The sequence below is a fragment of the Bombus terrestris genome, chromosome 12 (genome assembly GCF_910591885.1).
Source record: "Bombus terrestris chromosome 12, iyBomTerr1.2, whole genome shotgun sequence".
Lineage (NCBI taxonomy): Eukaryota > Metazoa > Arthropoda > Insecta > Hymenoptera > Apidae > Bombus > Bombus terrestris.
Genome location: NC_063280.1, coordinates 4,084,038 through 4,111,438, shown reverse-complemented (window position 1 = coordinate 4,111,438; position 27,401 = coordinate 4,084,038). Strand labels below are relative to the sequence as shown.

At 37.4% G+C, this 27,401-nt stretch overlaps 2 protein-coding genes and 1 long non-coding RNA gene across 4 annotated transcripts; 2 read left to right on the top strand and 1 right to left on the bottom strand.

Annotated features, from left to right (window-relative positions):
* Positions 1-288: 288 nt before the first annotated feature.
* On the top strand, positions 289-7,395 carry LOC125386140. The gene is made up of 3 exons (XR_007226024.1): positions 289-4,260; positions 7,051-7,236; positions 7,307-7,395. It is a non-coding gene; the product is annotated as an uncharacterized LOC125386140 (long non-coding RNA).
* Positions 7,396-9,332: 1,937 nt separating this feature from the next.
* Positions 9,333-19,187, bottom strand: LOC100652321 (protein spaetzle 5). 2 transcript variants are annotated; one of them, XM_003399482.4, is made up of 7 exons: positions 18,432-19,187; positions 16,088-16,242; positions 11,305-11,394; positions 10,740-10,892; positions 10,489-10,650; positions 10,120-10,365; positions 9,333-9,946 (listed from the first exon to the last, which is right to left on the bottom strand). In XM_003399482.4, the coding sequence occupies exons 1-7, from the start codon at positions 18,459-18,461 to the stop codon at positions 9,775-9,777; spliced, it is 1,008 nt and encodes a 335-aa protein (XP_003399530.1). In that variant the 5' UTR covers positions 18,462-19,187; the 3' UTR covers positions 9,333-9,774. The 2 variants fall into 2 exon arrangements, with proteins under 2 accessions (XP_003399530.1, XP_012169991.1); XM_012314601.3 differs by lacking the exon at positions 18,432-19,187 and adding an exon at positions 17,345-18,162.
* A 1,410-nt stretch (positions 19,188-20,597) lies between these two features.
* LOC100651965 (endoplasmic reticulum transmembrane helix translocase) lies at positions 20,598-26,986 on the top strand. Its single transcript, XM_003399479.4, has 18 exons — positions 20,598-21,117; positions 21,333-21,598; positions 21,677-21,905; positions 21,973-22,126; positions 22,304-22,453; positions 22,535-22,717; positions 22,779-22,916; positions 22,996-23,116; positions 23,189-23,343; positions 23,432-23,607; positions 23,680-23,919; positions 23,996-24,211; positions 24,285-24,474; positions 24,542-24,790; positions 24,873-25,209; positions 25,284-25,455; positions 25,539-25,682; positions 25,760-26,986. Exons 1-18 carry the CDS (start codon positions 20,854-20,856, stop codon positions 25,865-25,867), a joined length of 3,492 nt encoding a protein of 1,163 aa, XP_003399527.1. The 5' UTR covers positions 20,598-20,853; the 3' UTR covers positions 25,868-26,986.
* Positions 26,987-27,401: the final 415 nt, after the last annotated feature.

Here is a 27,401-nt window from a genome sequence, read left to right as displayed (position 1 = left end):
TTGATCACGAAACAGGCGTGAAAATTTTCGTTGCCCAATACGGGTTAAGCGAAAGCACTGAAAAGAGAGGAGGCTGTAACGAAATAGATAGAAAACGAGGAGGAGGCAAAAGTCGGTTTGTACAGTAGCCAGCCAGCTAGGCGAGTCGCGCACATACATCATCCCCAAGCGCGTATCTCTTTCGTGCGTGCGTTCGTGCGTGCGCGCGCGCGCGCCTACCTACGTCCCTTCTTCTCCGTCAGGAGGTTCGTCTCTACGCACTCGACTCGACGCACCGTCGAGCGGGAGTCTGCGATCAATGCGTGGCACTGGCACCGGTCGTCATGGTAACGGTGCGCGCCACGCACAGCGAACGAACGATCCGCCTCGATCGTGCGTAAGTGCGTGCTCGCGTAGCCCCGCTGGCCCCTGGTGCGCTCGCGCTCAACCACCGCACCGTCAGGGGTGTACACGAGCGGCCATGTGTGCGTGCGTGCATGTGAGTTCGTACGCGAGGGGCACGAGTCGCGTCGTGCTACCTACCGCCGCTTTATGTGCGTAAGGATCCAGGTTGAGGTTTTCGGAAACACACTCGAGCCTCTAGGAGCTGGCGGAAGCTGCGAGAACTCGCAATCTGCGTTTCGCGAATCGAATCTCACCACGGCTGACATTTTTTACCCAAGTACCAGATTATTGCTTCTCCCGTTTTGTAACATTTTCATATCGCTCTTGTCATATCGAGTTTGATGGATGTCTCGGAACATCTAAAGTCGGGGAGCATTTCTTGGAAATTTTTAGATGAAGATTTAAAGGACTGGGATTTTGGAGGGGAAAGCAGAAATGGGAGGTTGGTACCTTGGTTGTTGTAACTTGATGTGGTTCTGACATGGAACGAAGGTTTCGCGCTTGTTATTGAGATATCAGCACGTCGTTGCACGATAATTTACTATATAAGCACGTAATAATATCGGCGAATTGACTAGTGGCAAGTCGTTGGTTATAGACACGTTTTCTTTGACTTCGTCGGTCTTCCTTAAGTAGGATAATTGGGTAACTTATAATTTGTAAATTTGCCAGGGAATCTTGTAAATCAAACGTTAGAACAGTCTCTGTTACGAACCATTTACTTTGGTTTTTTTTTAGAAATTCTAGTAATTTTTATGGTAAAATGATCTTCCAGTACAAGGTAAGTATTTGAATAAGTAAGGTATAAAAAGTAGACAGGAATCGATATTGAATTTTTCTACAGTCACATACGCTGTTAAATATACTTTAAAAATCACTTGGTATTACGACTTTTCCTTTGTCGAGCAATCAAATGCATATAAGAAGAATACACATATAACGATGTACGTTTACACACACGCTACATCCTGCCACTTCCTACCTACGATCATACTTCGTCTCTAAAAGGACATTTTCGGGGAATTTATGTATTTTAACTAAAACAACCCCCGAGATATATGGCTCAACTTAAACAATCAACTACCTACGCGAATTTTTTAGCAATCATATCCCAAAACTTCTTAAGGAAATTTGTCTTTGATATAAGAGCCTTTACTTAAATTTCATACGAGAAGCAATCACTTGAAAAAAGAAATTACCTACGCATTCGCAACTTAGCTTAGAATTGTTCATTTTCACGGACATGATAATTTCTTAAAACCGGGAATATCGGAATGTTACATTTCTTAGGAAAGAAAAATCACGACACTATCCATCCCACAATCAACGATCGTTCGAGAAAACAATCTAACATTCGCGGCTTTACTTGCCGCAATTAATTTACATACCTACAATTAACTTTAATTTCCTTGAAACGAGGACACTGAACACTTACGTATCTCGTGATCCGATCTAAATAAAACCGTACTCGATAACAACGAACATTTACTTGCAAATACAAAATCAAGAATCTAGGTCTACAGTCAGGACTCTGCCTTGACACATAGCTCGGCCAGAGCATTCTATAAATAAAAAAGAAAAAATCCACCCTTTTCTGCACGCGTGAAACGGCGCAACGATGGGCACTCACACACCGTCAGGGTGCGTAAGCTTAGTTAGGTGTAGGCGTGCACGTGCGTAAGCACAGAGGCGCAAGCGTACGGAGCACGCACACACAAGAGGCTATCCTACGGGCCACGAGGAAAGTCGCATAGGACCGCGTGTACATGGCGCGGCGCGGCGGGCCGAGGCAACGATCGATGTCCCGCAAACTTCGAGCGGCAACGAGCACGTGGCACTTGTGTACGTACTCTATATATATTGCCGAGCGTACACCTCCACGCGGCCGAGGAAAAAACCGGAGAGGGAGAGAGAGAGAAACAGAGGGCAGGGGCATGCTTAGCTTCCGGGTGCTGGGATACTCCATCCGGGATCCGTGAATTTTAGTAGAAATTCGCTTTTACAAGAGCATCGATAGTTTGTATTTTACAATGATACGGTAACCAAGTTCCGTTTAAGTTTCAATTTTTATGATAGAATATCTTGCATTTGAATTTTCAGAAACCAGATAAGCGTAGAGTAGTGAGAACTTTTTCGAAATTTCAAGCTTTTCGAATTTAAATCGGTTCCTTTAGAATGAATTCTAAGACATTCGTGCGGGTTGGATTTTTAAGAAGAGTAAGGATGAAAGAGATGTTTCTGGATACCGTAAGAGATGTGTGTGATGTCAAAGAGATTGGATTTAGAATGGAATTGGAATAAGTGGATAGAAGTAACGCGTAACAAGAGATGAAGCGGGAGGATGTAGATCGTTTCGTGTAAAGTTCTGTAGGAAGCTCATAGAAACGTATAACGTAGGAATAAAGAATTCATCGAGCAGGTTTTTGACAAATCAAATCACAGTTCGCAAAATACGGAACTGCATCGCTTTTCTTTCTTATGTCCATGCGAACGATATCGTGAGAGGATTAGAAGGGTCGAGAGCAGGCGGGACGGTCGTCGAAACGCTGGGTGCAGACGATGTTCACGGGGTGAGACCGAAATGGCATGCAACGGAAGGGTCTGTGTCGGAGGGCGAACGTCGGAGGTGAGGAACAAGAGGCGGGAGGACCCTACCTAAAGCAAAACACAAGACCGCGGGATGTTTCGGCTAAGCGGAAAGGGTTTATGGAGAATTGGGGTATCTCGTAAACTTGACCTATCTGACCACGCGCTTAGGACATTGTGCACCAGTGTCAGGCAAGCGGAAGTGGGTCAAATTAAATATTAACCAACGTCTGCCGAAACTCTGTGATCAAGCTGCCTGTATAGGTATGTAAAATGACGAAATTTCTGACCCACGTGAGATCTAGACGCAAACGAGACACATTGCTAGTGTGCTTCTGTGAAATTTTTATGTAACGCGCGTTTCTCTATCGAGATGAGAGGAACAAGCAGAACGGGTATTACGCACTTATGAATATTTTATGTATAAAATACAGCATCTACGTTTATCTATGTTTCATTGATGACTCGAATATGTATAATGTATCTGGATTTACAACGGCATTAGATGATCCGTACAAACACTCGTGTTTCCATTCATACTCATAGAAGAATTCTTGGAAATGTAAGCATAAATTACGACCAGTGTCACGATCGTTAGTGATCGTAATAAACGAGAGTGACAATCCGATGGATTAGTCATCCTCTATACTGGTATACTTAGAAGTTTTATAGATCTTAGTTTATGAGGCCGAAAACTACTTTGAAAGTGTTATTTCCTCCTCTAAACTTCCTTATTATAAACTATTCTATATCATTAACTGAATCCATACAAGTATAAAGTAACCAACGATATAATTAGAATAAAATATCGTTCGTCGTTAGTAATTACAAAACGCCACAATGAAAATCGTTCGAAATCGATTGAAATCGATCTCCCCCTCGAGTAGGAGGTAAAGGGGAGGTGAGTACGAATTCCGTTTCCGGAAAAATCCGGTTGAAGGTAATAAAGGCCGCGCGTCGACGCGCTGGCAGAAGCGGCAATGGGCGAACGAAAGGGTTAGAGGTTCGAGATTAAAAGGAAGTCACCCCCTCTGCCCCACCCTGCCCCTTCCCCCTCGTCTCTCCATCAATCACAATTATATCCTCTCTCTCCCCAGCTATCGTTCATAATTACTGCTCGTGACTTTATCCCGACGCTGAACGTCGCTGGACCGGGGCCGTATCGTCCGCTTCGTTCCGCTCCAGCCGATCAACGGGGATAGGTGATAAGAGCGAACGAAAGAAAGCCACGAATCAGAAAGGGACGACCCGTCGACTTGCGTTCAACGTTCAACCACGGAAACCCAGCAAGTATTTTCATCCTTCTTCCATCTGGTCATTTATTTTTAAGATTTTGCGATAAGTAACAGTATTGAGAATTTTCAATGGGAGAAAAAATGGAGAACTTTGTGGATATTGAATACGTTGGGAAAACGATTGATTGATATTCTTGTCGTTTCTTTTCTTGTCCGTATCGATCTTCTTAAGATCTTGTGAAATATCTAAGGTAATAGCATCGAACGTTGTTATTCGAGGAAAAGGTGGAGAACTTGGTGGATATCGGATGCGTTGGTGGAACGTTTTCTCGTTTCTTATCGAAAATTGTTATTAGAGGGAAAGAATCGAGAGCTTGACGGATCCTGAACGCGTCGGAAGAGCGCTTGGTTGGCGCTTCGATCCAGAAGGTTTAAAGCGAGCGTAGGCGGATGCGAGGGTGAGCCAGAGTTCTTACAGGTTTGATTAACTGTAAATTCTCCCGTGGTATCTTGGTTGAAACTTGGTTTAAGAGACGGAGTATCCTATAAAAAGATGATTTCGATGCTCTGTTGATATTGTAATTAAAAGCAGACGATAATATGAAAAATAATTTGCAAGATAAAATTTAATATTTCCGATTAGAGAAACGTATCTTTTACGTCTAAATCAAATTGTGCTCGTATTCATTCCATTTGCTAATAAATTTCGTAATATCAGGATGTAAATCGAGACACAGTTTGTAATTTCTTAACATTTTGTCTTTCCTTGAAGTAATAAATTTTCTAGATCACAGGAAATTTATTTTGACGGCGAGGATTTGTTATTTTCGAATCGGTGAAAAGCGTTCGACAAAAGTTGAGTGTAACGAGTTCACCGGATGTTCGGCTATAAAAATCGTCGGATAGAATTTCCGGCATCGCATAGAGTTTGATGCAGTGCAGTTTATACCTTTGTCCGCTGCTGGAAATAACTGTACGTCTTACTTTCATCGCGACGTTGCGGTATAATCGAGCCCGGAGGAAAAGGAAAGGAGGAAGGATAAAAATCGAGCCGCGCTGTGAAACTGTCTTGCTCGCCCTCCTTTTCCTCTGATTGCGTGGCAACGAGCAAACGACAAAGAGGAAAAAAGTAGAACAGGGAAATTGAGGATTAACGATGGAAGTAGAAGCGCAGAACAATTGAACATTTTGTAATTCGTTGTAAACGGCGTACACGGGAACAGAATCTTTTAGGCGAAATTAAAATTATTAAATTAAATTATGAATTCATTTTGGGGAAGGAAAAACAGAAGAAGTGGAAAATAATTCCTATTTCGGTGTAAAAATAAAATATTCCATGCGCAGACCATAATTTATAATAGTAAAATATTAGACAAAAAAAAATATATATATATATATATGTATATAATTTATGTATATAATTAAATTATATGTAAATAATATAATTAATAATAACAATCGGATTGTAGATAATGTTTTTGTTTGTATCGATTAATGTTTGCCGCTTTATTCTCGAAGAACGATAAACAAACAGAAACACAAAAGCCCTATTCCAATGGCCCCCGCAGGGAAAGGACCTATAGCTACCTACCCTCTAACCATAAGCCCAAAAGGACCGTCAAAACAGGTGTCCAACACCATTTCTCACCTTCCCCCCTATCTTAACCATTCCACCCTCAAAAGTCAACAAACCTTCATTCCCAAAGGTTAACTATTTTACAGCATCCAACAAAAGTCATTCTTAAGTACAACTAATTTCGTTCTCCACCAAATACGAACTTCACTTTCCAATGATAGAAACAATCGTTTTAAGTTCTTCCAACGATTCTGAAGAAAATTTAACTGAACAAAAAATCCAATTTCTACCAAAGTTCTTCAGACGGTCTTGACTAAAATCAAACCGAACGAAATTAATATGAAAAATTAAGAAAAACGGGTTTCACTGGGGCAGCGGAGAGTCGCGCAGCAGCGCGCAGGATAATTGCGTGCGCCGATATACAGTTGGCCTATTACCACCGTGAACAGAGGAAAAAGGAAAGGGAGAGAAAGAGAGGGTGAATGTAATATATACTTTCCTCCAGCAGGCGATTTCAGCCCCCATTGGTCTGTCCTGCTCCGTTCCCGGTCGGCCGCTCCGTTCGCCCTTCGGAGCTGCGTGCGCGGAAGCGCGCGCCCTTCCACGCGGGGTGCGTGCGCGCATATAAATGGAATCCCTTCAAGTAGCCTCGGTGCCCGCGTTGCCATCCACCTCGTGTGCGTGTACCTCCCTCTGTACGCGCTTCTGGATTACCAAAGGGGCGGACGGGGGTGGCTCGGCGAGGGCTGCCCCGACGACGATAGTGCAACCCGATGGCTAGCCACGCTTGTTCCCTTCCCTCTCAATTTTACTCTTAGATTTGGAAGAATTTTGGGAACTTTAGGGTTTGCGGTAATTGGAAGGACACAGTAGGGGTAGCTAATGGATATAGATGTTATTAGGGAACGTATGAGATTTTGCATAAATAGCTTTTGTATAATTAGGCAGTTGAAATTTTCGTGATATTCGAATAACCGGAGGTATGAAAGTTTTGAGGAGGACGTAGAGATTTTTTACAATATTTTCGGAAAGTAAAATAAGCCAAATAGCTTCAGTTGGAAGGTAAAGGATGAAGTTGTTTTAACGACGTATAAAGCCTCTTTGCAATCGTTTGAGAAATTTAGACGAAAAGATTAAAAGAAATTAAACGGAGTTTTCTTTACTATCTCGTTACGTGAAAGCGCTCGGTTTCGAATGTAAGTGAGTGTTTTCTACGACGTTTCCAAACACTTCGATAAAAATTCTCGAAACGATACATTTCCAAAATAGGTTGGATCTCTGAAAATCAGTAAACAAGCAACTCGACGAGAATGTTTCTCCGGCATCGAACTCTCGAGTTGCGAACTCGGCTGGCACATCGCGAGGGATCCGAAGCGTCTTGAGGCCATCGCTAGTTGCAGGCACCGAGGGTAGGAAGCGCGTAGAGCACAAGTGCACGCGGATAGTGGATGTTAGGTGCGTTGCACGAGCGCTTACGTGCCTAGAAATTCACCCCTTTTTTCTGCTTTCTCTCTCTCCGGCGCAGGTTGGCCAGGCGAGGGTGGCCAAGGGGATGAAAGGGGACCAGCAGGCCTCGAGAGTGAATACGGCATACAGGAGCAGCACGCACAAGTACACGGTTTCGCAGAGAGTGGAACGAAATCTATAGCATGCACTTACGCGGTTGTATATGCGTATACGCGTACGCGTACCGCCGCACCCCGAGGACACTGCCACCGAGGGAGAAAGGGAAGGGGAGAGGGAGAAGCTTTCAATTTTTCCTGCTGCCTTCGCGACCAGCCGGAAGCTGAGATTCTTGCGGAAGAGTACGCGCCATCCATGGGCGTAGCCTAGCTCTAGCGCGATACTGCGCGCCGCCGTGTTAAAGGATGTACAAGCTTTCATGCCTCTAGTAATCGTTTCGAAGAATTTTTAATCTATCGCGGAAAATCGCATATTTAGTTCCTCTGATTCTTTCTACTATTTTCTTTTTGAATACGAAGCGTTGCCATCAATATTGTTTACTGCTTTGCTAAAAAATTGTTTGAATCGACGAGCCGAATTTTAGATGCTATTTGCGTAAGGTAGATGAATATCTTCTATATAAATCGAACGAAAGAATTTTTCATTTTGCCTCGCACTGGGTTGAAGTATTTCTTAATTTCGACTATGACTCTTCGATTTTTTGACGATCGCTATTATGATTCGGCGAAACGGACGGTAAGCGCGAGGCTCGTGTATCCTGAAAAATACTTCAACCGCGTGTGTCACTCATTGATACTCGATCTAACATACAATTTTTTACGTTTCGCAAATGAATCAATTCTCATTTTTATTGATCAATTATTCTCGAATGATTTTCTAAAACTTTTCGTCAAACCTTCATTTCTATTCTTCTTCGTGATCGGAATTTTCTTTTACATGAAATAAAACTCGTAATTTCTGAATTAAGAGAAATTTCCCGACCTTGGTAGGACCACGTTGCGGAAATCGAAGGAACGGAACCGTGGCACCGCTGAGGGTTGAAAAGTCGAACGATCGTAAAAAAGCCGCGTAGAACGAAGGGTGTGCGTGGCCTCGCAGCGAGAAAATTCCGCGCATCCTGCGCGTGTCTGACCTCCTGGCAGTTATTTCCCCGCTCCCTGCCACTCAAGCGCCATTTCCACCCCCGACATCTCCCGCCGCCCCTGTCCTTCTCCTTTTAGTCCTTTTTATCGCGGTCGACGCGAGTCGAGATACTTTTATTTCATGGCTGCGAGGTCGCATCCGCGTTTTACAACGATCCACACGGCTTAACCTATATCGCCCTCTGTCCTTGATAAACTGTTACGATCGGCCGTGAATCGCTTTCCGCGCGATATTCGCTAGTCCAATGACGTTTATCGCGTGTAAATTGGGAGTTTGGATCGGATTTCGCTTCGTCTCTATCGAAGCAGAAGCGAGACTTTTCGTTCCTCGATCGACCACGAACCTGATTATTTTCACAGAAAAGGATCTTGCGAAATTTAACGATAGAAATATTCTTTTTTTTCCTACCGATTTTTTCTAAATATCTGCGAGGATGTCGTATTATGTGTAAATGTTGGCCTTGAAGTAGCAACGCGTGCTGCACTTTAAGACCAGTTTCCAGGAGTTTGTTTCAAGCGACGATCGATGGCCCATGAACTGATGAATAAGTCAAGTCATTTTGCCGTACGAGATATAGCAGAGACTGCATTAATTATCGATGATGGCGATACAAAGTAAAGGTGAATTAATAGCGCGTAACAGGTACGACTTCGTGAAGTTCGTACTTCAGGCGCTTTGAGTAATAATTTGAATTTCGAGACAAGTAGCGACACCTGTCGACGAATCAAAGCATTATCCCGTTTCATTATAACGTAGAAACGTTTTTTTATTCTCGCATCGTTTTTATATGTTTTAATTAATTCTTCAGATTTATTCCCCCTTATTATAAAATCGCGATGAGTATCGATTAATTTATGTATACACGTGTTCATCTATATTACCAACTACAGAAAAATTCGCAAAAGATATCTCGTGAAGATTTATAAATATCCGAACTACTTAAGTGCTACTAAATTACTCGTATTAATATTATCTCAAATAAAACGACTGAAATAAAATTAAAAATGTAGAAAATATAAAGGTCATGTAACTAAGTAATACGTAGAATTAATATTTTAAGTTCATTTTCCTTTTTATATAAACTGAAGCTCCTTCGATCTCCTTTAAGAATTCTCCTACGAAATCCTTGATTATTCAATTATTTATACACGTACGAATCCATAAATCACGCACTTCGAGAAGTTCTTTCTTCATTTCTTCATCCATTGGCTATCATGGCGGTCCGATATTCTTTTGCTTTTCAATACCAAAGTATGACAAAATAATTTGTCCCAAAAATTCATTCACGAAGACTTTCGTAATACTGCGTTTTTTGCTGACAAGGATATACAATTTGAATTTGTCCATAAGTAAAATTTCTTCAGACTTCGTGATTCATTCGTGTTTTCAATAGTTTGCTATAATTTCACAGGCGCAGCCATGGGGGAACCAGAAAACGTCGGTGTACAACTGGTTTCCGCTTCCTTCCAATGCCACCAATCGCTTTTGGACATACTGTTGCTGACATCTACTGGTGTATCCCGCAGGAACGGAACAGATACCGTTGCAAACATCCATCCTAAGGAAAATCAAAGTATAATTTGAATTATCATAGAATTTTATTGAATCCCAATGAAATATACTATTGTGTCTGCTTTTTAATTCCAATTTAAATTTTCATATCTCAATAGGCATTTAAATTTTCGGATTCGAACTGACGCAGCTAAGAAAATTATAAATAAATCTACTCACGTGCATTTCTCACTCTTCACTACCTGCGAATATTTCCGGTCGTTCTCTTGAAGATTCACCACGTACATCCAGTTTCCTTGGTTGTTCAGAGCCGCTCTCGGAGTGATATATTGTGTCTCCGTTGGGCAAAGTGGAATTGCATCGAGATTGGACTGCCTCTTGTTACGCGTCTTGCTCAATTTGCTGTATTTCAATAACGGATTTTCGTAGGACGTACGTGGCGCAATTTTACTGCTTCTAGCGTATCTGAATAAATATAAATATATATATATATACAATTATACCAGTATGAATTTATATCAAAATTTACAGTACTACAATTTGATCAATATCATTACAATCGAAAAATTCAATATTAAGCATGATCACCTGTTTGACCACCACGCTTGACCCTGTCCAAAGTTCAAAGTCTGTGGTTGAGCGTAAAAAGAACGATCCGACGTGACTCTTTGCTCTGTAGGATGAAACTTGGCGGGCGCCGGTTCCTCGCGTAAAAACGGATTCCCTTGGGCTGGTGTCATGTACCTGTAGCTATAAACAAGAGCACGAGTTACTCGTCCAACGAAAAACGGACAATTTAGTTGACAATTTGGTAGGCGCAAAATTAGCATCGAAATTACCCATTCTGCTGAGTGTCGTTCGTCGGGGTCCCGTAAATGAGCGGCGGCTGCCCTCGAACGGGATACTGAGGCGATGGCAAGAATGGTAACGAGTGAAACTGACCCTCCCCGTGCGCCTGATAATCATATCCCTCGGAGTAATCCGGTACCGACCTTGAACAGAAGCACTATGTCTTTGATCCATTCCTCGTTTAATATAGTTTAGGAACGATGGTGATATTTAGTTTAATTTTATAATTATATATCATATTATAATTAGTTATTATTTTATGTATATATGTATTATTATCAGCATTATAATTATTACATTTTAATTTACGTTTTAACTTTAACTTACCTCATTACGATTTTCTTATTGATTTTCTTTCGTCTCAATAAATACATTATAAAATTGCGTTATAAACTTTTTATGGACGATTTATGTTATTATAGCATCTTTTTCTTGACATGAAAAACCTAGGATAACCTGTATTCTTTTTTTAACGATAACGCAATATGCGTTATTACAAAAAGCTTGGATAATTTGTGATCTATAAATGGATATAATGAATACAGAGGTATATACCTGTAATCACTGAAGTCCTCTTTGGACTCGTCCTTTAATGCAGAACTGAAGTCGAAGCTGCATTTGTCCACAAGAAATTTAATTAACTGTCTGTAATAGAAATCAAAGAAAGACAAAGTATTAATAAAAAAGAGAGAATGCAAAAGCATAGGTTTTCAATTGCATCTTCGAAATGATCTTTGACCCGTGTCGCGGTACTAAGTGTCGCGTATGATTTCTTGACCTAACTTTTAATAGAATCGTTTCATAAATGAATAAAAAATTGGTTATTTATCTCATGGATTATTCATGAATTCGCGGAAACCGGGTTCCACGACCTGTGGTCGTTCTTCCTATATCTCGCAACTGTTTTCGAGCGAAATTAGAAAATTGGATAATTATATTCCTTCATATCTTCCTCTACCATTCTCATTCTTCTTTAAAAAAAAAAAAAAAAAGTGTAAAATTTTAATTTCTATTTTTCAAAGAGAAACTTCAGAAAAAGATTACATACATTAACGTCTCTCGAAACTTTCAAAAGCCTATAAAAGACAAAAAAAAAAAAAAAGAAAGAAAAAGAAAAGAGAAGAACGAAAGAAAACGATAAACATAGTTCGATACTTCACGGTTCTTAAAATAAGTTAGTCGGTAAATTTTAAAGTATTCAATTGCAGAGAAGAAACGGGAGAAAAGAAAAGATTTCGATGTATACTTAAATCATTATCACGTCATAAGATAAGTAAAATATAAACGAATTGAAAGAGTCCAGTGACCCATAATGCCGCGTGAAATGTCCATGCAAACACGCGCATGAATTTCGTGCGTGGTCGAAGGCCCGCGAATCTTGGAACTTTCTCTACCGGTGAAAGACACCGGCTAGAAGATATGTCCCTATGTTTAATTCATGGTCCACGCCTAAAAGCTGTTTTCTCGCGGGCTGCATCTCGATCAGTGTCGTGGTGCTTCCACGAGCCCGGCCAACTTTCGAACGTGTGCGATTCGTCAATAGACGACGGAAATGGGGAGAGACAGGGATTGACCTCGAATCCCAAGACAACGTTTTAACTTACAATCTCGATACCATCGTTGTATTTGACCAACGTAGTTTCGAACGTTTCTTCCATGTCGTCCATCCGTCTTCTTCGAATTGTCGTTTGACAAGGGAGATGGTAAAAAAATGTTACGATTTTTTATTTTTTTATATTCATAGCTTTTTATTTTTGTCTTTTGTATTATGTCTTTTTATATCTTCTATATATATTATATTTTTAGTTATTCTGTTATCCTTTCTGTTATTCCATACTGTATTTTCCTCAATCATATTACATCGAGTAACAAAGTCGTTCGACTTTCATAATGTTATAAAGATGCGTATGTATATCTAAACCTTTTTTTTTATAAAAAATACGAAGAAACTTTTTATTAGCGTGTCATTGCAGCAGTTAGGAGAGTAGTTCTTGAGTCGATAAATGTGTTGCGGGGAAAATCTGAACTGGATGAAAATCCGCGAGAATTGGCGGGAAATAGCGGACAATGCGAGGTATTAACATTTCCTGTTATGCAGGCCGCATTACCACGCGTCTGCACACAATTGCAGCGGCACGCCGCCGTCGCGTCGCGCCGTCGAGAACTCGTTCATCAACGATAAACACCAGCAATCATCGTTTCCTTAAATCTTCCGTAATCTCTAGTGAGCGCACGTAAATACCAATTTGCTGTAATTGATCGCGTTCATTTATCCAGATTTATGAGACAGTGCATCGTGCTTGTATTGACACGATCGCGTTATCTAGAAGCGGTATCGATCAAAGATGATGAATGAAACGACGAAGACGAAAAATTGTATAGCAATTACGATATCAATTACAAGAGACGGAAAACCTCTTTAATATTCGTGTAACATATACATTGAAGTCGTTTAAGAAACACGCGACTTTCTAATTTAACAATTACCTAATATCTATAGAAATTCTGTAAATTACACAATGTAGTTTCAATAGAAAGTATTCAAAGTAACCGCTGTTCGTTGAATACGTATTTTGCATGTGTGCTGAAACGAGTCTGAAGCGTATAGGATTCCTTTCACGTCGTAACAAGCATCTTCGATTTGTTCAAGTTGGTTAACACTTGTCAATGCTATCAACACGCGTTTTCGTTATTCTATGACAGTTATTTGACACTTCTATCTCCATAGGAAAAATAAATTCTCTAATCGTTCATTGTCGATCGATATTCTCAGCGTACGATAAATTAATTTCTGAAAGTACGAACAGAAGCAGGAGCACGGAAATGGAAGCATCGTGACGAACATAGTATCCACAGCACTGTATGGAAATCCATAGCGATGACTAGCAACGATCGTTCTCGTCGATAAATCTGTTACGTTCCACGGACAACCTCACAACGCATAGGTGGAACTTCGAATCGCTCCTAGTATCAATTCGATCCGTAACGGTTCCGATAATTATCTAGCAGGGCATGACCGCGTCAAGGCCACGGTCACGCTACGCTGATCGAGAAATAAAACGTATCGGAAAGACGTCGGTTTTTACGTAATCGTTTGTCGCTTTCGAATCGATCTGGCTCCGGCGCAAAAAAGAGGAAAGATCGTGAAAATGATATGAACGAATGAATTGTATATAATACGATGCTGCTTTCTGTTATTCTACCTGGTTAGTTACTTTTCTAGTTAGCTTTTGCAATCTCCTTCTTCCTCGTTTACCAATGACGTTTTTATCTACTAACGAGGAATTTAAAAGCAGAAATAATCGAAAGAAATGATATAAATAATAAAAGGATACTGCTAGTTGACACGTTTAATGAAGATACAAGATATAAAATAATCCTATCGATTATTGTAATAAATCTTCTATATTTCTTTAGCGAAGCTCTTCTTCGTCACACTTCCTGTATCGACTAAACTGTTTACGATGGAACACGAGCGGAATAGAAGTCAGATGACGCAAGAACGCGACGATCTCCAGGATATCGTCGGGGTAATTTTAAGCAAGTTCACTATCCTGGAACTTTCCCTTCCTGAAATTCGTCTCGCCACGCACGATCAGCTGATTCGTATGCGGGAACGGTAACGCCCGACACGCCGGGAATATTAATAACGAGACGGTGAACCATATTTTTACAAATTCCGCAGACGCGAGACTTTTGGAAATTCGAGGAAACAGCTCAATCCATCCTCGAAATTCTTTCTTTCGGCACTCGATAATCCGATACTGTCTTACATGATTTCAAAGTCTAACAATTTCATGCACACTTGCGGGAAAAACTAGCTGTCCTAGAAATCCGTTTCGCGTATCACAGCGTCCTTCATTATTTTATTCGCCGTTGTGCACGTTATTTTTCCAGTTATTTCTATCCTCAGACTTATTCTCAAAAAAAGAGGAAAAAAAAGAAAGGAAAAGACTAAGATCGTAAAAAACAACTAGAAAAATATAATTAGATAACTAAGATTCGAAAGACACAAGTTTCTTATCGTGTTTCTTATCGAGTTGCCTGTCGTCAAGTATATCAAGTCATCTAATTTTTGCAGTTACTTTGATTCATATTGAAACTCTTCATTTTATATCTCACAAGGACCTTTTGCAAACTCAAGGAATCGGACGAGCTTCTTAGCGAGTCTCGCTTCTCCTGCGTCGCGAATGATCCAATTTTTTCGATCGTTCCGCGCGATTAATTGACCAAGGATAAACGACAAATGACCAATACCTTGGAATGATAATGTGTAATACTCGCGCAACTGTTAAGAGGCAGCATTATCATGCAAATACGATTATAGGCCTGACATCATAGATCTGCCATGTGGTATATCACGAACATAGTGTACGCGTAAGTAGCACACTACAACGACAGCTTTTTTTCGCGAGTCTTGCAAAAACCCATCCGGCATCTGTGTTATGCCATTTGTTCATTATTTTCGAAATCTAATGGTTACGAACGAAAGAATGTGTTTATCATCTGAAAGAAGGTTGCCCGATGCATACACTTCGCGAATTATTTTTAACGCGAAATAATTATCAATAGCTGTGTTCCTTTTTAATTTCTTAGAAACCCCTGTTTTAAGATGAATGTCCGTACATCTTGATCATTATCTTTTTAAAAACATCTCTTTTAAGATATATGTATGCACATATGCCTACAGATGATGTAATTTATATTCAATAGGTACATAGTCATTGATAGAATCTTTTCAAATGATGATCACCGTCATCTCTTACTCTTTGATAATTATTCAACAACTAACGAAAGAAGAGCATGAATGATTATCCCATTCCTTAAATTTACTGTAGTTTGAAAGTAACAGCGAAATAGGTAAGCGTTTAACCTTCGAACGATATAATAAAATGAGAAAGAATTGGAAATAAACGTTTCAGTGAATGATTATCGGTTTATTCTCCAGATTTTCTGCATTTTCAGTGTGGGATGCATATCCATAATTTTTTTTATAGAAAATAAATATTAATAATTGGCTTCAACCTTGGCGTTTAACCTTCGAGCGATATAATAAAATGAGAAAGAATTGAAAATGAACAACATCGGATGCATGTCCATAATTTTTTATAGAAAATAAATATTAATTGGCTTTATGTATAATGATACTTCAATATGAAACTTATAACACTATATCCGTTAGTTTTCTCAAACTACATTCTTTGCAGGGTTAATATCTAATAAGTATTCAACGTTCATCGAAAGCTTCTTAGGATATAAATCACGTTTTCCTGCGTACAGAGAACTCGTATCTAGCAATTGAGACTTCCTCTTTTATTAAACGAAATCGTCTTCTTACCGAGGATAATGATCGAGACTTTCACAGAACGTTTGTCCTGGCTTTGCGCAATTTGGTGTGTGCCCCGGAGGTGCGGGTACAAAAGGTTCGTATTGTGGTCGGCCTGGACATCCGTACTCGAGGCAAGGTTCGCCATGAGCGTTCACCAAAGATGCCTGAAACCAAATCGAGAATAACGTTCAAAGGGCCTTGATGAGACAATTAAAACAGCGACTAAGTGCAACGAACTGGAGCGTACGAAACGCTTACCTTCTTTCATCGCAACAAATACATCGCCCGTCATGAGTTAGAAGAGCATCTTTATTGTACAATTCAAAGAAATATTTAGTCGATATTCCATATGCACGAATGAAAATGCGTTCGCGAATATGTTACAAAATACATAAAATCTTAATTTAGATTCCGCTATAGATTTGATTTAGATACGGCGGGAAGAACGATAGTGGTTAAAATATTTGCAATATTATCCATTTAATGAGAATAACGTTTCCACTGATGAAACAAGATCGTCGAGATACTAACGTAACTAGAACGTTATTTGTATAAAATTTCTATAAAGATTATTAGGAGAAATCTTCTACTCGGTTATTGCGGAACCCCGGTGAATCATGCTTCTCTGAAATGGTTCCATTGGCTCGCGGCGCTATATAAGGAATATTAAATCTACGCTCTCCTAGCTTTTATTAAAACTAAAAAAAGGAAAAAGGAAACATTATTAACGATCTATCTCGTTAGCGTTCGCAATTGTGCAGACTTCAAATAATTTATCATGTTTGCGCAAAGAAAAAAAAAAGAAAGATCAAGTTCTTATTCGCGAGTTTGTTTTCATTGCTGTAGAACCGCAGCCGGAAACTTTAAGGTTATCCGAATTATTTGCTTCGATCAGTGAACGCATTTAAACCTGATGTAATATTCTAGTATTGGGTTGGCAACTAAGTGATTGCGGATTTTGTCATTACCACCTAATGACAAAATCCGCAATCACTTAGTTGCCAACCTAATAGAACGTTAATTAAGAGCTTTCTTATGCCACTTTCAATTGACTCATCGCATGGCATGGTTGGTGTCACTTTTTATCTATCCCCGAATCACCCTAAAAGTTCATATACCGCGAAGCAACTTTCGTTTCTACGATAATACAATTGGGACACAAATGTCTTATAAGAAAAAGAAATGCAATTTTTGGATATCGTACATGTGCAACCCTAAGGAAAAAAGTGAGTTAAATTATAGGTTATGAATGAAAATGGTACTTACTGTTTGAAACATTATTATCGTAATAAAATTACGGTATCCATACAGTTTCGATAAAGTTAGGATATTGAAATTTTCTCGTAATCAAGAATCATACATTGAAAGTAATTTTAATTTCGATCAACAAAAATGAATCATCCTGTATACTGTGATACTATGATAAGGCGTTTACACAATTATAGCCGTTTTATGATCATTTACACATATACTTAATCGTTCCTTTATTTTCACCGAAGTGTGCATCCGGTATTACAAAAAGCTTGAATTCAACTGACGCAATCTTACAAAACGTAGAGAATCTTACGCCAGATATTACGATACACGTCAGGCTTGAGTTTTACATTTCACTCGTGGCTTTCACGGTGTAAGAAACTAACTCGTTCTACGGATCCGAGCTAGCTACGATATCTGACACAGAATGGTCACGTGTGCGATCGTAAAATGCGTATTCACTTGTAAAATATTCGATTCGAAATTACTTTCATCTTCGATCGATCGATAAAAACGCGTAACGACGACTTTTGAAATCCGAGATTTTTACATTAGACATTTTTACATCACAGAGAATTTATCTTTAGTTTAGTTTTTAAACGTATTAAATTATATACATAAGCTTTTCATGTTTAGTAATTACTTTTCAAACGCGTCTCATACGCGATAAGTTTTGTATTGCAGCGAAATGAGGTTTAGGGCGATTCTTTATATCGGAACCGTTTCATTCACCGGCAGGCTAGAAAGTTACTCGTTATCCTTATCGTTTCTAACCACGTTGACTTTAAACCACGTACAGTAAAAGTTCCGCCTCGACCGTGAGACACATGCACACACGCTCGTGTGTTTAGAACTCGATTGTTCTACATCACTGCATCCGCTAAACCGACTGGAATAAACAAGCGAACCATATCGCACAAGTATCCTGTTTGTATTTTTTATTTTGATTATATGTTAATACGAGGCATACTTGATTAACCCCGGCTAAAATCAATAATTACCATATCTGCAATTTAGAATTACCACGGACATAGAAACTTACGAAACTCTATCTAACTCTTTCTAATAACAAAAATAATAAAATCATGTTTCTACTTACGATCGTTAATAAGGAAAAGATCAATTTCATTTTCGAAGATGTTAAAATAGCGATGCTGGCCACCGTAACAGATTCAATTCGAAAACACTTCACCACGTTCAAACAATCGTATCACCACTTTCTTTTCTTTTTCTTTTTTCTCTTTTTTCTTCTTTTTACCGATCTGAACCACACCGCGAGTCCTTTCGCGAGGGCTGATATTCGATCAGAAGTCAAATCACATAATTATGACATTACGCGAGCCTCGCGGAACGGGATTACTACGACACGATAAACGATTATCCGTTCAGTGAAACACGTGCCGGTAACCGCGGATGCGCTTCGCAAGTTAGACGGATCGCGGAAACGCCGATGTGCAATCATCGAGTCATGCGTGGTGCGAGCGTTGACAAGTATCGTTGGCCGCGAAAAAATACGTTTCGCCGCGCGAGTGATTAATCTTCCGAAGAGCACAACTTCTTAAACATGAAATTTACTCAACCGAGCTACAGAACGAAGATGAATCACTGAAACGCGATTAAAAGCTTATCGAAGCGAGTGAAATGTTCCTTCGTTCCGTATACGAAAATTTGATATCCTATTTAAGTCGCGAGTAACTGCGATACAAGCACCACCGTATGACGATCGTCGAACTGTGGAGGACGAGTGTGACTGTCGATACCTTAGTCACCGCCACTGTCACTCGTATATATGTATTCCGTGGCGTTAGGTCCAGATTCCGTCGGGGTTTGTCCTGTGTGATTTTACGCGCGGCGATCTTACCTAGCAACGTGGGTAACTCGGTGTACCGATACCCATACTCGCGCCTGTACCCCTTCCTCTTGCACGCGTGCACGAGTTCCGATCGAGCAACCATGGGTGGGATATAGTTGCACTTTGCTAACTGACCGAGGTTTTGCCTTGTTAACTCGCCCTCCGTATCCCCACCACTTGGAAATGTCCCTGCTCACCTAGACTAAAAACCAGTCGCTATATCTTTCTTTTCGATTGTTTCGAGTGTGGACGTTTAATTTTTCTATTTTTATCTTGTTTAACATTGGAAATAGCAGGATAAGCAAAATACCGAACAATTGTTCGTTTTTCATATTTTATTAATTTGCAATTTTAAGATTATTTTTAAGATGTAAAAAATTTTACTAATTACTTTACTTCAATTCTACGAGACGGTTCTGGTATGGATCTTGTCTTGCTAACTGGGTAGATTCTAGCCAACTACCAAAGCACTACCGTACTTTCACTGGTGTCCGTGTTCCCTAGTGTTCCTCGTTCGACCTTACACGTTGACAGAGATCGTGTCGCTAGAACGGGATCAATGAAATTGCGTAAACAGACGAAGGTCGACTTCTTGATAGTTCTACTTTTATCTCTCTATTGACGACGTGCGAATCGAGTCTAGTTTTATATACGATTTCTTTGCATGACGAAGCTAAAGAATAGCTTTAATAACAATGTGTTTTTCGTCTTATACATTGAATGACTGAATGAAGAAGGATAAAAATTGATTTATGATAAGAAAGTATTTGCTTCAAGGCAATGTCTTTAAAGAGAATATTCTTTACAATCTGATTCTATTGTCGTTTCCATATATACTATACGAAACGTCTTTTTATGTTTTTTTTTTTTGGCAATATCATCGTCAGTTATAAGTTAAAGATAATATTTCGAATTTTGTTAAATTTCTGAAATTTGAAAGCCAAGCGCTAATTTTGAAATGAAATATTCTGTCATGCGCGCTTTGTCGAATATGTAACAGTGCCATCTAGGTATATCATCAAGAACTTAATATTAATTTGATAATATTTCCACGAGTTTATTCACCTATGGTTGAAATATAGTACTGTAATTGAAATTACTTAAACGGTCTTAAAATTAATATTTTAAGAACATCTTGACATCTTAAAATAATTAAAAGATTTAATTACCATCACTAAAATTCAAAGACCACTATCTCATCTATTATATACTACAAAGATTAAAGTTACAATCTAACGTTTCAAATGCCAAACGTAATGATTAATGGATATTCGTGGGAGTAATGAATTATGACAAATGAATCTTAATTCGTAGAGCTTGAGTACGTAACGTATGAAAGTAATCTTATCGGAAAAATGAAGAATAGTTCAAAGTATGGCCACAAGATGCCACGAAAGTGATCCGCATAAAACTCATTTTTGTCTTGTTATCATAAATTGGTATGTACATATATAGTGGATTGTGCTAAGGTGCGAAAGGTGAGAGGGGTAAACATAATTCGAGCAAACCAACCACCTTTTGTACGGGTCAGTTGCTATGTACACGTTTTGCTGTGTGAGTTTGCTCTGTTCGTGTCATTGAATTTGATGTGAAAGGAACTAGAACCTCTCGATATTAAAGATCATATACGCTCCTGTTACGGCATAAGCGGCATAGCGTAATCATAGCCATGGCGATTGCTTCGTCGCGAGTAGACGAACTTGTACAAACTGTTACCCTTCATAATCCTCGAAAGTTGCTATTTACGGGCTATGTTCTGCCCTCTGTGATATTACACGCTGTGTGGATTTATAGTTGGATTTTTGTCTATGGAATTGACGAATATTATGATGCGGGTTTAGTGGGTATCGCAGCTATCGGTGTATTACAAATTTTCATATGTTTGTGTTGCCAGTGGTCAGTGCATATACACACTTTCCTTAATTGTAGCTCGGTGAGTTGACAATCGTTTACCGTAAGGAACAATATATGCTAATTAAATAATTCGCACGTGTAAGTTACGTTGTTCAATATGTTTTGTTAACGTGGCAGCCATTCGAACCGGCCTTCTGATCATACGAATCATATGGCTGATTGGCGGGAAATTTTAAATTATTAAAATGTAGCATTTGTGGAATCTACGAATACGGCCATTTGAAATCTTTTCAGGAAAAAGATCCATATAAAGCGAAAATAGCAAAAGTAGTGCCTACTCCCAACAATGGAAGTTCAGAGCTTGTTAAACTACATCATTCTGAACAACATGAGCCGTGGTTCATATTTCAAAAAACTAAATATTATTGGAATTCACATGAAAAAAGTTTCGAAGGCCTTCATTTTCCTATTAATCACTCTATCAAACATTATTGCGAATGGAGAGGATACTTGGATGACAAAGATGTTGCAGCAGCAGAAGAAAAATATGGGAAGAATAAGTAAATATATCTTTTTATATGTATTGTTGGAGAATTACATAAATTGCTTTATGTACCTTTTTCATTACTTTCATATAGGCTGGATATGGTGGTACCAGAATTTAGAGAACTATTTAAAGAAAGAGCAATTGCACCATTCTTTGTTTTTCAATTATTTTGTGTAGCATTATGGTGTTTCGATAAATATTGGTATTATAGTATCTTTACATTAGTTATGCTTATTATGTTTGAGTGCACACTTGTGCAACAACAACTTCGAAATATGGCTGAAATTAGGAAAATGGGAAATAAGCCATATACTATAATGGTTAGTAAACATCATAAGTAAATAAAATATGTTCCAAATATTTCCAATAAAATTGCTTTCATCAAAGGTCTATAGGAACAGACGGTGGCATTCCATGTTTACTGACCAACTAGTTCCTGGTGATATTGTATCCATAACAAGATCTCAAAATGATAATCTAGTGCCATGTGATATGTTACTTTTAAGAGGACCTTGTGTTGTTGATGAAAGTATGTTAACAGGTAAGTCATTAGGAAGAATCACTCTTAACACTGTTTGAGTCTTTTGAATAGAAGCTGTGTCCATAAGGAATTTCTTTTTTAAAAAGGCTGTGAAAGCCTCAACTTTCTCCTTAGGAAAAATATTAATTTATGGTTAGTGTCTTATATATTTTACATTCGTTAATTATGAATAAATAGGGGAATCAGTTCCTCAAATGAAAGAGCCCATAGAAGAAATTGATGGAAATAGACAGCTGGATATAGAAACTGATAAGCTTCACATACTTTTTGGGGGCACGAAAGTTGTACAACATACTCCACCAAGTAAAAGTGTATCTGGCCTTAAAGGTATCTAAACAGTAAATAATAAATTACTATATTTTAATATCATATATATTTTGTATTTTACATATATATTAAAAATTTTAGCTACTGATAATGGCTGTGTGGCCTATGTTTTACGTACTGGTTTTTCAACGTCGCAAGGAAAACTTTTGAGGACAATATTATTTGGAGTCAAATGCGTTACTGCTAACAACTTGGAAACGTTTGGTTTTATCCTATTTTTGCTAGTTTTTGCGATTGCTGCAGCATCATATGTCTGGATTAAAGGTATATAACATATCAAAAAGAATAAAGCTGTATTTCTATACTAATAATTTATTAATTACAGGAAGTGAAGATCCTACAAGAAATAGATACAAATTGTTCTTGGAATGTACACTTATTCTCACATCAGTTGTTCCTCCAGAATTGCCTATTGAGTTATCATTAGCCGTAAATACTTCATTATTGGCCTTATCAAAATTAGGTATTTATAAAGTGAAGATGAATGAAGATGATATTTAGTTCTATATTTTTTAATACAATAATATATAATTTCTGTATAGGTGTATTTTGTACTGAACCTTTTAGAATTCCATTTGCTGGAAAAGTTGAAATATGTTGCTTTGATAAAACTGGTACTTTAACTAGTGATAATTTAGTCGTCGAAGGTATAGCGGGGATTGAGTAAGAATCAAATAAGTTTCAAAATATTTTCAAATGTAAATACTTATATTAAGATATTGCTCATTATTTTAGAGGGAAACCAGATGTTATACAACTTTCTGATGCACCTATAGAAAGTATTCAAGTACTCGCAACGTGCCATTCTCTTGTACAATTAGACGACGGAATTGTTGGAGATCCCCTTGAGAAAGCTACGTTGAAAGCTATTAAATGGAATCTTACAAAAAGTATACTTCTATTTATTGATATTCTTATTCTTATTACACGTAATTTTTTCTTTTTTGACGATGTTGTAACAATTTCAATTTATTTAAGCTGATTCCATGATACCAAGAAAAGGACAATCGCCTGTCTTAAAAATCGTACAAAGACATCACTTTTCTTCCGCGTTAAAGCGAATGTCAGTCGTAGCAGGATACACGATGCCAGGATCATCAGAAATCAATTACATGACTACTGTGAAAGGTGCTCCTGAAATTATTAAGGACATGGTGCGTAGTAAATCGCAAGTAATTTCTTTTGCACTCATAATGTGTCGTAAATATTTTAATTTTTTCTTCTAGTTGCTATCTATACCAGATAATTATGAATCAACGTATTTGTCACTTTCGCGTCGCGGAGCAAGAGTATTAGCTTTAGGATATCGAAAACTTCCTGGACCTCTATCTTCGCAAGATTTAAGGGAGTTAACACGAGAAGACTTAGAAAAGAATCTCATTTTTGCTGGATTTGTAATCATAAGTTGTCCACTTAAACCTGATTCTAAAGCTGTTATTAAGGAAATCGTGAATGCTTCACATTCGGTAGCTCTTTCAACAATTTAATTTTATTTCTAATTATTCCATTTATAAATTATGCAAATTCACGTCGCTATTACAGGTTGTTATGATTACTGGTGATAATCCTTTAACAGCATGTCATGTTAGTCGCGAATTACATTTTACAAAGAAACCAGTTACGCTTATATTAACTGCAGCTAATGGAAAGTGGATATGGGAAAGTGTGGATAGAAAAATAAACTTACCTTTGGAAATGAAGAATGTTTCTCGGAATAATGAAATTTGGCGAGAATACACTCTTTGTGTAACGGGAGAAGTAAGTTATAAAAAGATATAAAATACATACTCATACTATAAAATACATTAGATCTATAAGATACAATTTTTAGGGTTTAACATATTTAAAAGATAACGAACGAGATCTACTTCGTAAATTGTTACCACACATCGTAATTTTTGCAAGATGTGAACCAAAACAAAAAGAATTTATAATTGTCTCGTTGCAAAATTTAGGATACACAACGTTGATGTGCGGAGACGGCACTAATGATGTTGGTGCTTTAAAACATGCTCAAGTGGGTTAGTAAAAGCTTATTAAATTTATATATAAAATAAATCATATATAGTAATTACTTAATTTATTCAGGTGTCGCCATTTTATCAAGCCAACCTGAAAGAGTATCTGCTGAAAAGCAAGATAATGTAAGGAATGAACATACTGTCTCAAATTCAGCAGTAACAAATGGTCCAAGAAACAATCCGAGAGTTTCTGCTAATACCAAGGCGAGAATACAAAAGATACTAAAAGAACTCGAAGAACAATCTGTTATAGTTAAGTTAGGAGATGCTTCAATTGCCGCACCTTTTACAAGCAAAATGTCATCAATTCAATGCAGTAGGTTCTGTTGTATATGATTTATAACAGTTCAAAGATATGATAATATATTAATGTTATATTAATATTTGTTTTATTATAGTATGCCATGTCATTAAGCAAGGTCGATGCACCCTGGTTACCACCTTGCAGATGTTTAAAATTTTAGCACTTAATGCATTAGGGCTTGCATACAGCCAATCTGTTCTTTATTTAGGTGGAATAAAATTCAGTGATGCACAAGCTACCTTACAGGGTGTTCTACTGGCCACTTGCTTTTTATTCATATCAAGATCAAAGCCATTAAAAACATTGTCTAAACAGAGGCCTCTTCCGAACATTTTTAACTTATACACGATTGTTACCGTACTCCTTCAATTTGCAGTACATTTTATCTCTCTTGTCTATTTGGTTAAGGAAGCTACTTTATTATCTCCAAAGTAAGTAAAACAATTAAAAGATTATGTGTACAATGATACTTGAATTAATATTAACTTTGTTCCAATTTAACCAGGAGTGAAAAATTAGCAGCAATACTAGCTCCAAGTAATTCATCTAATGGAAGTACAGCTTTGAATATGAGCTTGACTGACGAAGAAGAATTGTTTGAACCCAATCTATTAAACAGTACAGTTTATATTATTGCCATGGCGATTCAAATTTCTACTTTTGCAATTAATTATCGGGTAAAGTGCTTTGATGAATAAAATATTTATTAATGAAGACTTTATGTATTTTATTTTAATTTAACAAAAATTTTATGATACAGGGTCATCCATACATGGAGAGTTTGTTACAGAATAAATCTTTACTATACAGCCTTATAGGCAATGCTACTGTTATATTGGGATTAGCATGTGGATTTTTACCCGATTTGGCAGCACAATTTGAAATTGTGGATTTCCCAAGTGATGTAAGTTTATGCAAGGAAAATGTAATATTTTTCATATTTGTATAAATATTAATTTTTTAAATATTTTCTGTTTCTAGTTTCGAAGTCTTTTAGTTCAAGTTTTAATAGCAGACTTTGTCCTTGCATACATAGTTGATAGAACCTGTTTATGGCTTTTTGGAGAAGGAAGACATCAAAAACTGTGATTAGTACACAATTTCTATACTCAACTTTTAACTCCAAAAGTGCGAAAAATTGAATATACAACTTTGTTTTCTTGTTTCACAAAAAACGTTATCTTAAAAATGTTATCTTTGTTTATTAATATCTTTATACTTCATGAATCATTACAATTCATATGTGGAATATAATGCTTTTAAAAATCTGACCAATAATAACCGAGAAGTCATTAAAAACACTCATATTGTTAAAGAATTTGCGAATAATTCTTTGTGGAACAAGAAAAATTAACGTATATATACTTATGTGTGTATATGAGTATGTGGTATGTATGTTTTAATGAATGTAATTATTGCTATACAATGTGAAATAGTAAAAAGAGCATGCAATGTGAGTGTGTACAAATGATAAGTAAATAATACATAATGTCATAAGTATTACATATATCATTGTTTAAAAACGATGTAAGTGTACCTTGAGAACCTGATTTATGGAAATTTATAAAAGAGATTCTTTTATTGTACCACAAACGTATAAAAAACTGACTTTGAATAGTGTATAAAAAAATTATTGCATACTAGTAGAAGTTTGAAATTGATGGTGGAATTTCACACATACAATGATATGACTGATTATATGCTGGATTATGCTAGCAAAAACTGTTATGTTGTAATTTTACAATTTTGTACAATTAACATATCTGTTTTAAAATAATTCTTTTCACTAATATCATAAGATATGCACATGATTCATGAATGTTTAAGCTAATTCAGCAGTAAATGTTGTCAGCAGTTATACTTAAATTTCAGGGTTTATATCTTTTCTTTACTTTTATACTATTTTCATGTATAATAGAATCAAATTTAGAGAAGCTACTAATAGGAAGAATAGATTTTTAATTCCAACATTCCAATTTTATTTTTATCACATATTTAGGAGGATAAATAGAATATAAATAAATGGAATTGTATATGGCTTTGTCTACTAAAAATATTTGTGTCCCTCTTTGGTTGACAAATAATGTGTACACACCGAAATATTGGGTGTGGTTAATGAATGTGTATACCTTGGTTAATACTAATATCCTTACAACAATTAAATGCAACAGAATAAACTTTACATTATAGAAAATATTCAAAATTCAACAGTATGTGTTTTTTTGCGAAAAAAAACGGTATGCGAATTTTTAAAGCATCATATTTTTATATCAAAAATCCTGCAAGCTGATTGTATATTGTTGCCTTATAATTATCTATAATGAGAATGGTAAAATACAGTCAGTGTAAAAATTATTTGTAAAGTACTTAACTTTAACAAAATTATTGCAGAACATTGTTTAGTAACAAAATTTTAACAAATAAAAATTTATGCATATTCTTCCAAGTTTCCAGAATAATTTTAAAAGAAAAAGGGTATTTTAAAAGCGATACCTATTTCTTTTTTGAAAATATTAATAAACATCTTGCAAATGGTAAAAATATATGCATAATAAGTATTCGTACAGTTACCGTTTCACAGGATAAAATGTACATAGATATTTAAAAAAATAATCTGCATCAA

Coding starts and splice junctions, on each gene's coding strand:
- LOC100651965 (XM_003399479.4), top strand. CDS start 20,854: ATGGCGATTGCTTCGTCGCGAGTAGACGAACTTGTACAAACTGTTACC. Junction 21,906..21,972: donor ATAAGCCATATACTATAATG/GTTAGTAAACAT, acceptor CTTTCATCAAAG/GTCTATAGGAACAGACGGTG. Junction 23,117..23,188: donor GAAGGTATAGCGGGGATTGA/GTAAGAATCAAA, acceptor TCATTATTTTAG/AGGGAAACCAGATGTTATAC.
- LOC100652321 (XM_003399482.4), bottom strand. CDS start 18,461: ATGAAATTGATCTTTTCCTTATTAACGATC. Junction 16,243..18,431: donor TCTTTTCCTTATTAACGATC/GTAAGTAGAAAC, acceptor ATTTGGTTTCAG/GCATCTTTGGTGAACGCTCA. Junction 10,366..10,488: donor CAAGCGTGGTGGTCAAACAG/GTGATCATGCTT, acceptor ATATTTATTCAG/ATACGCTAGAAGCAGTAAAA.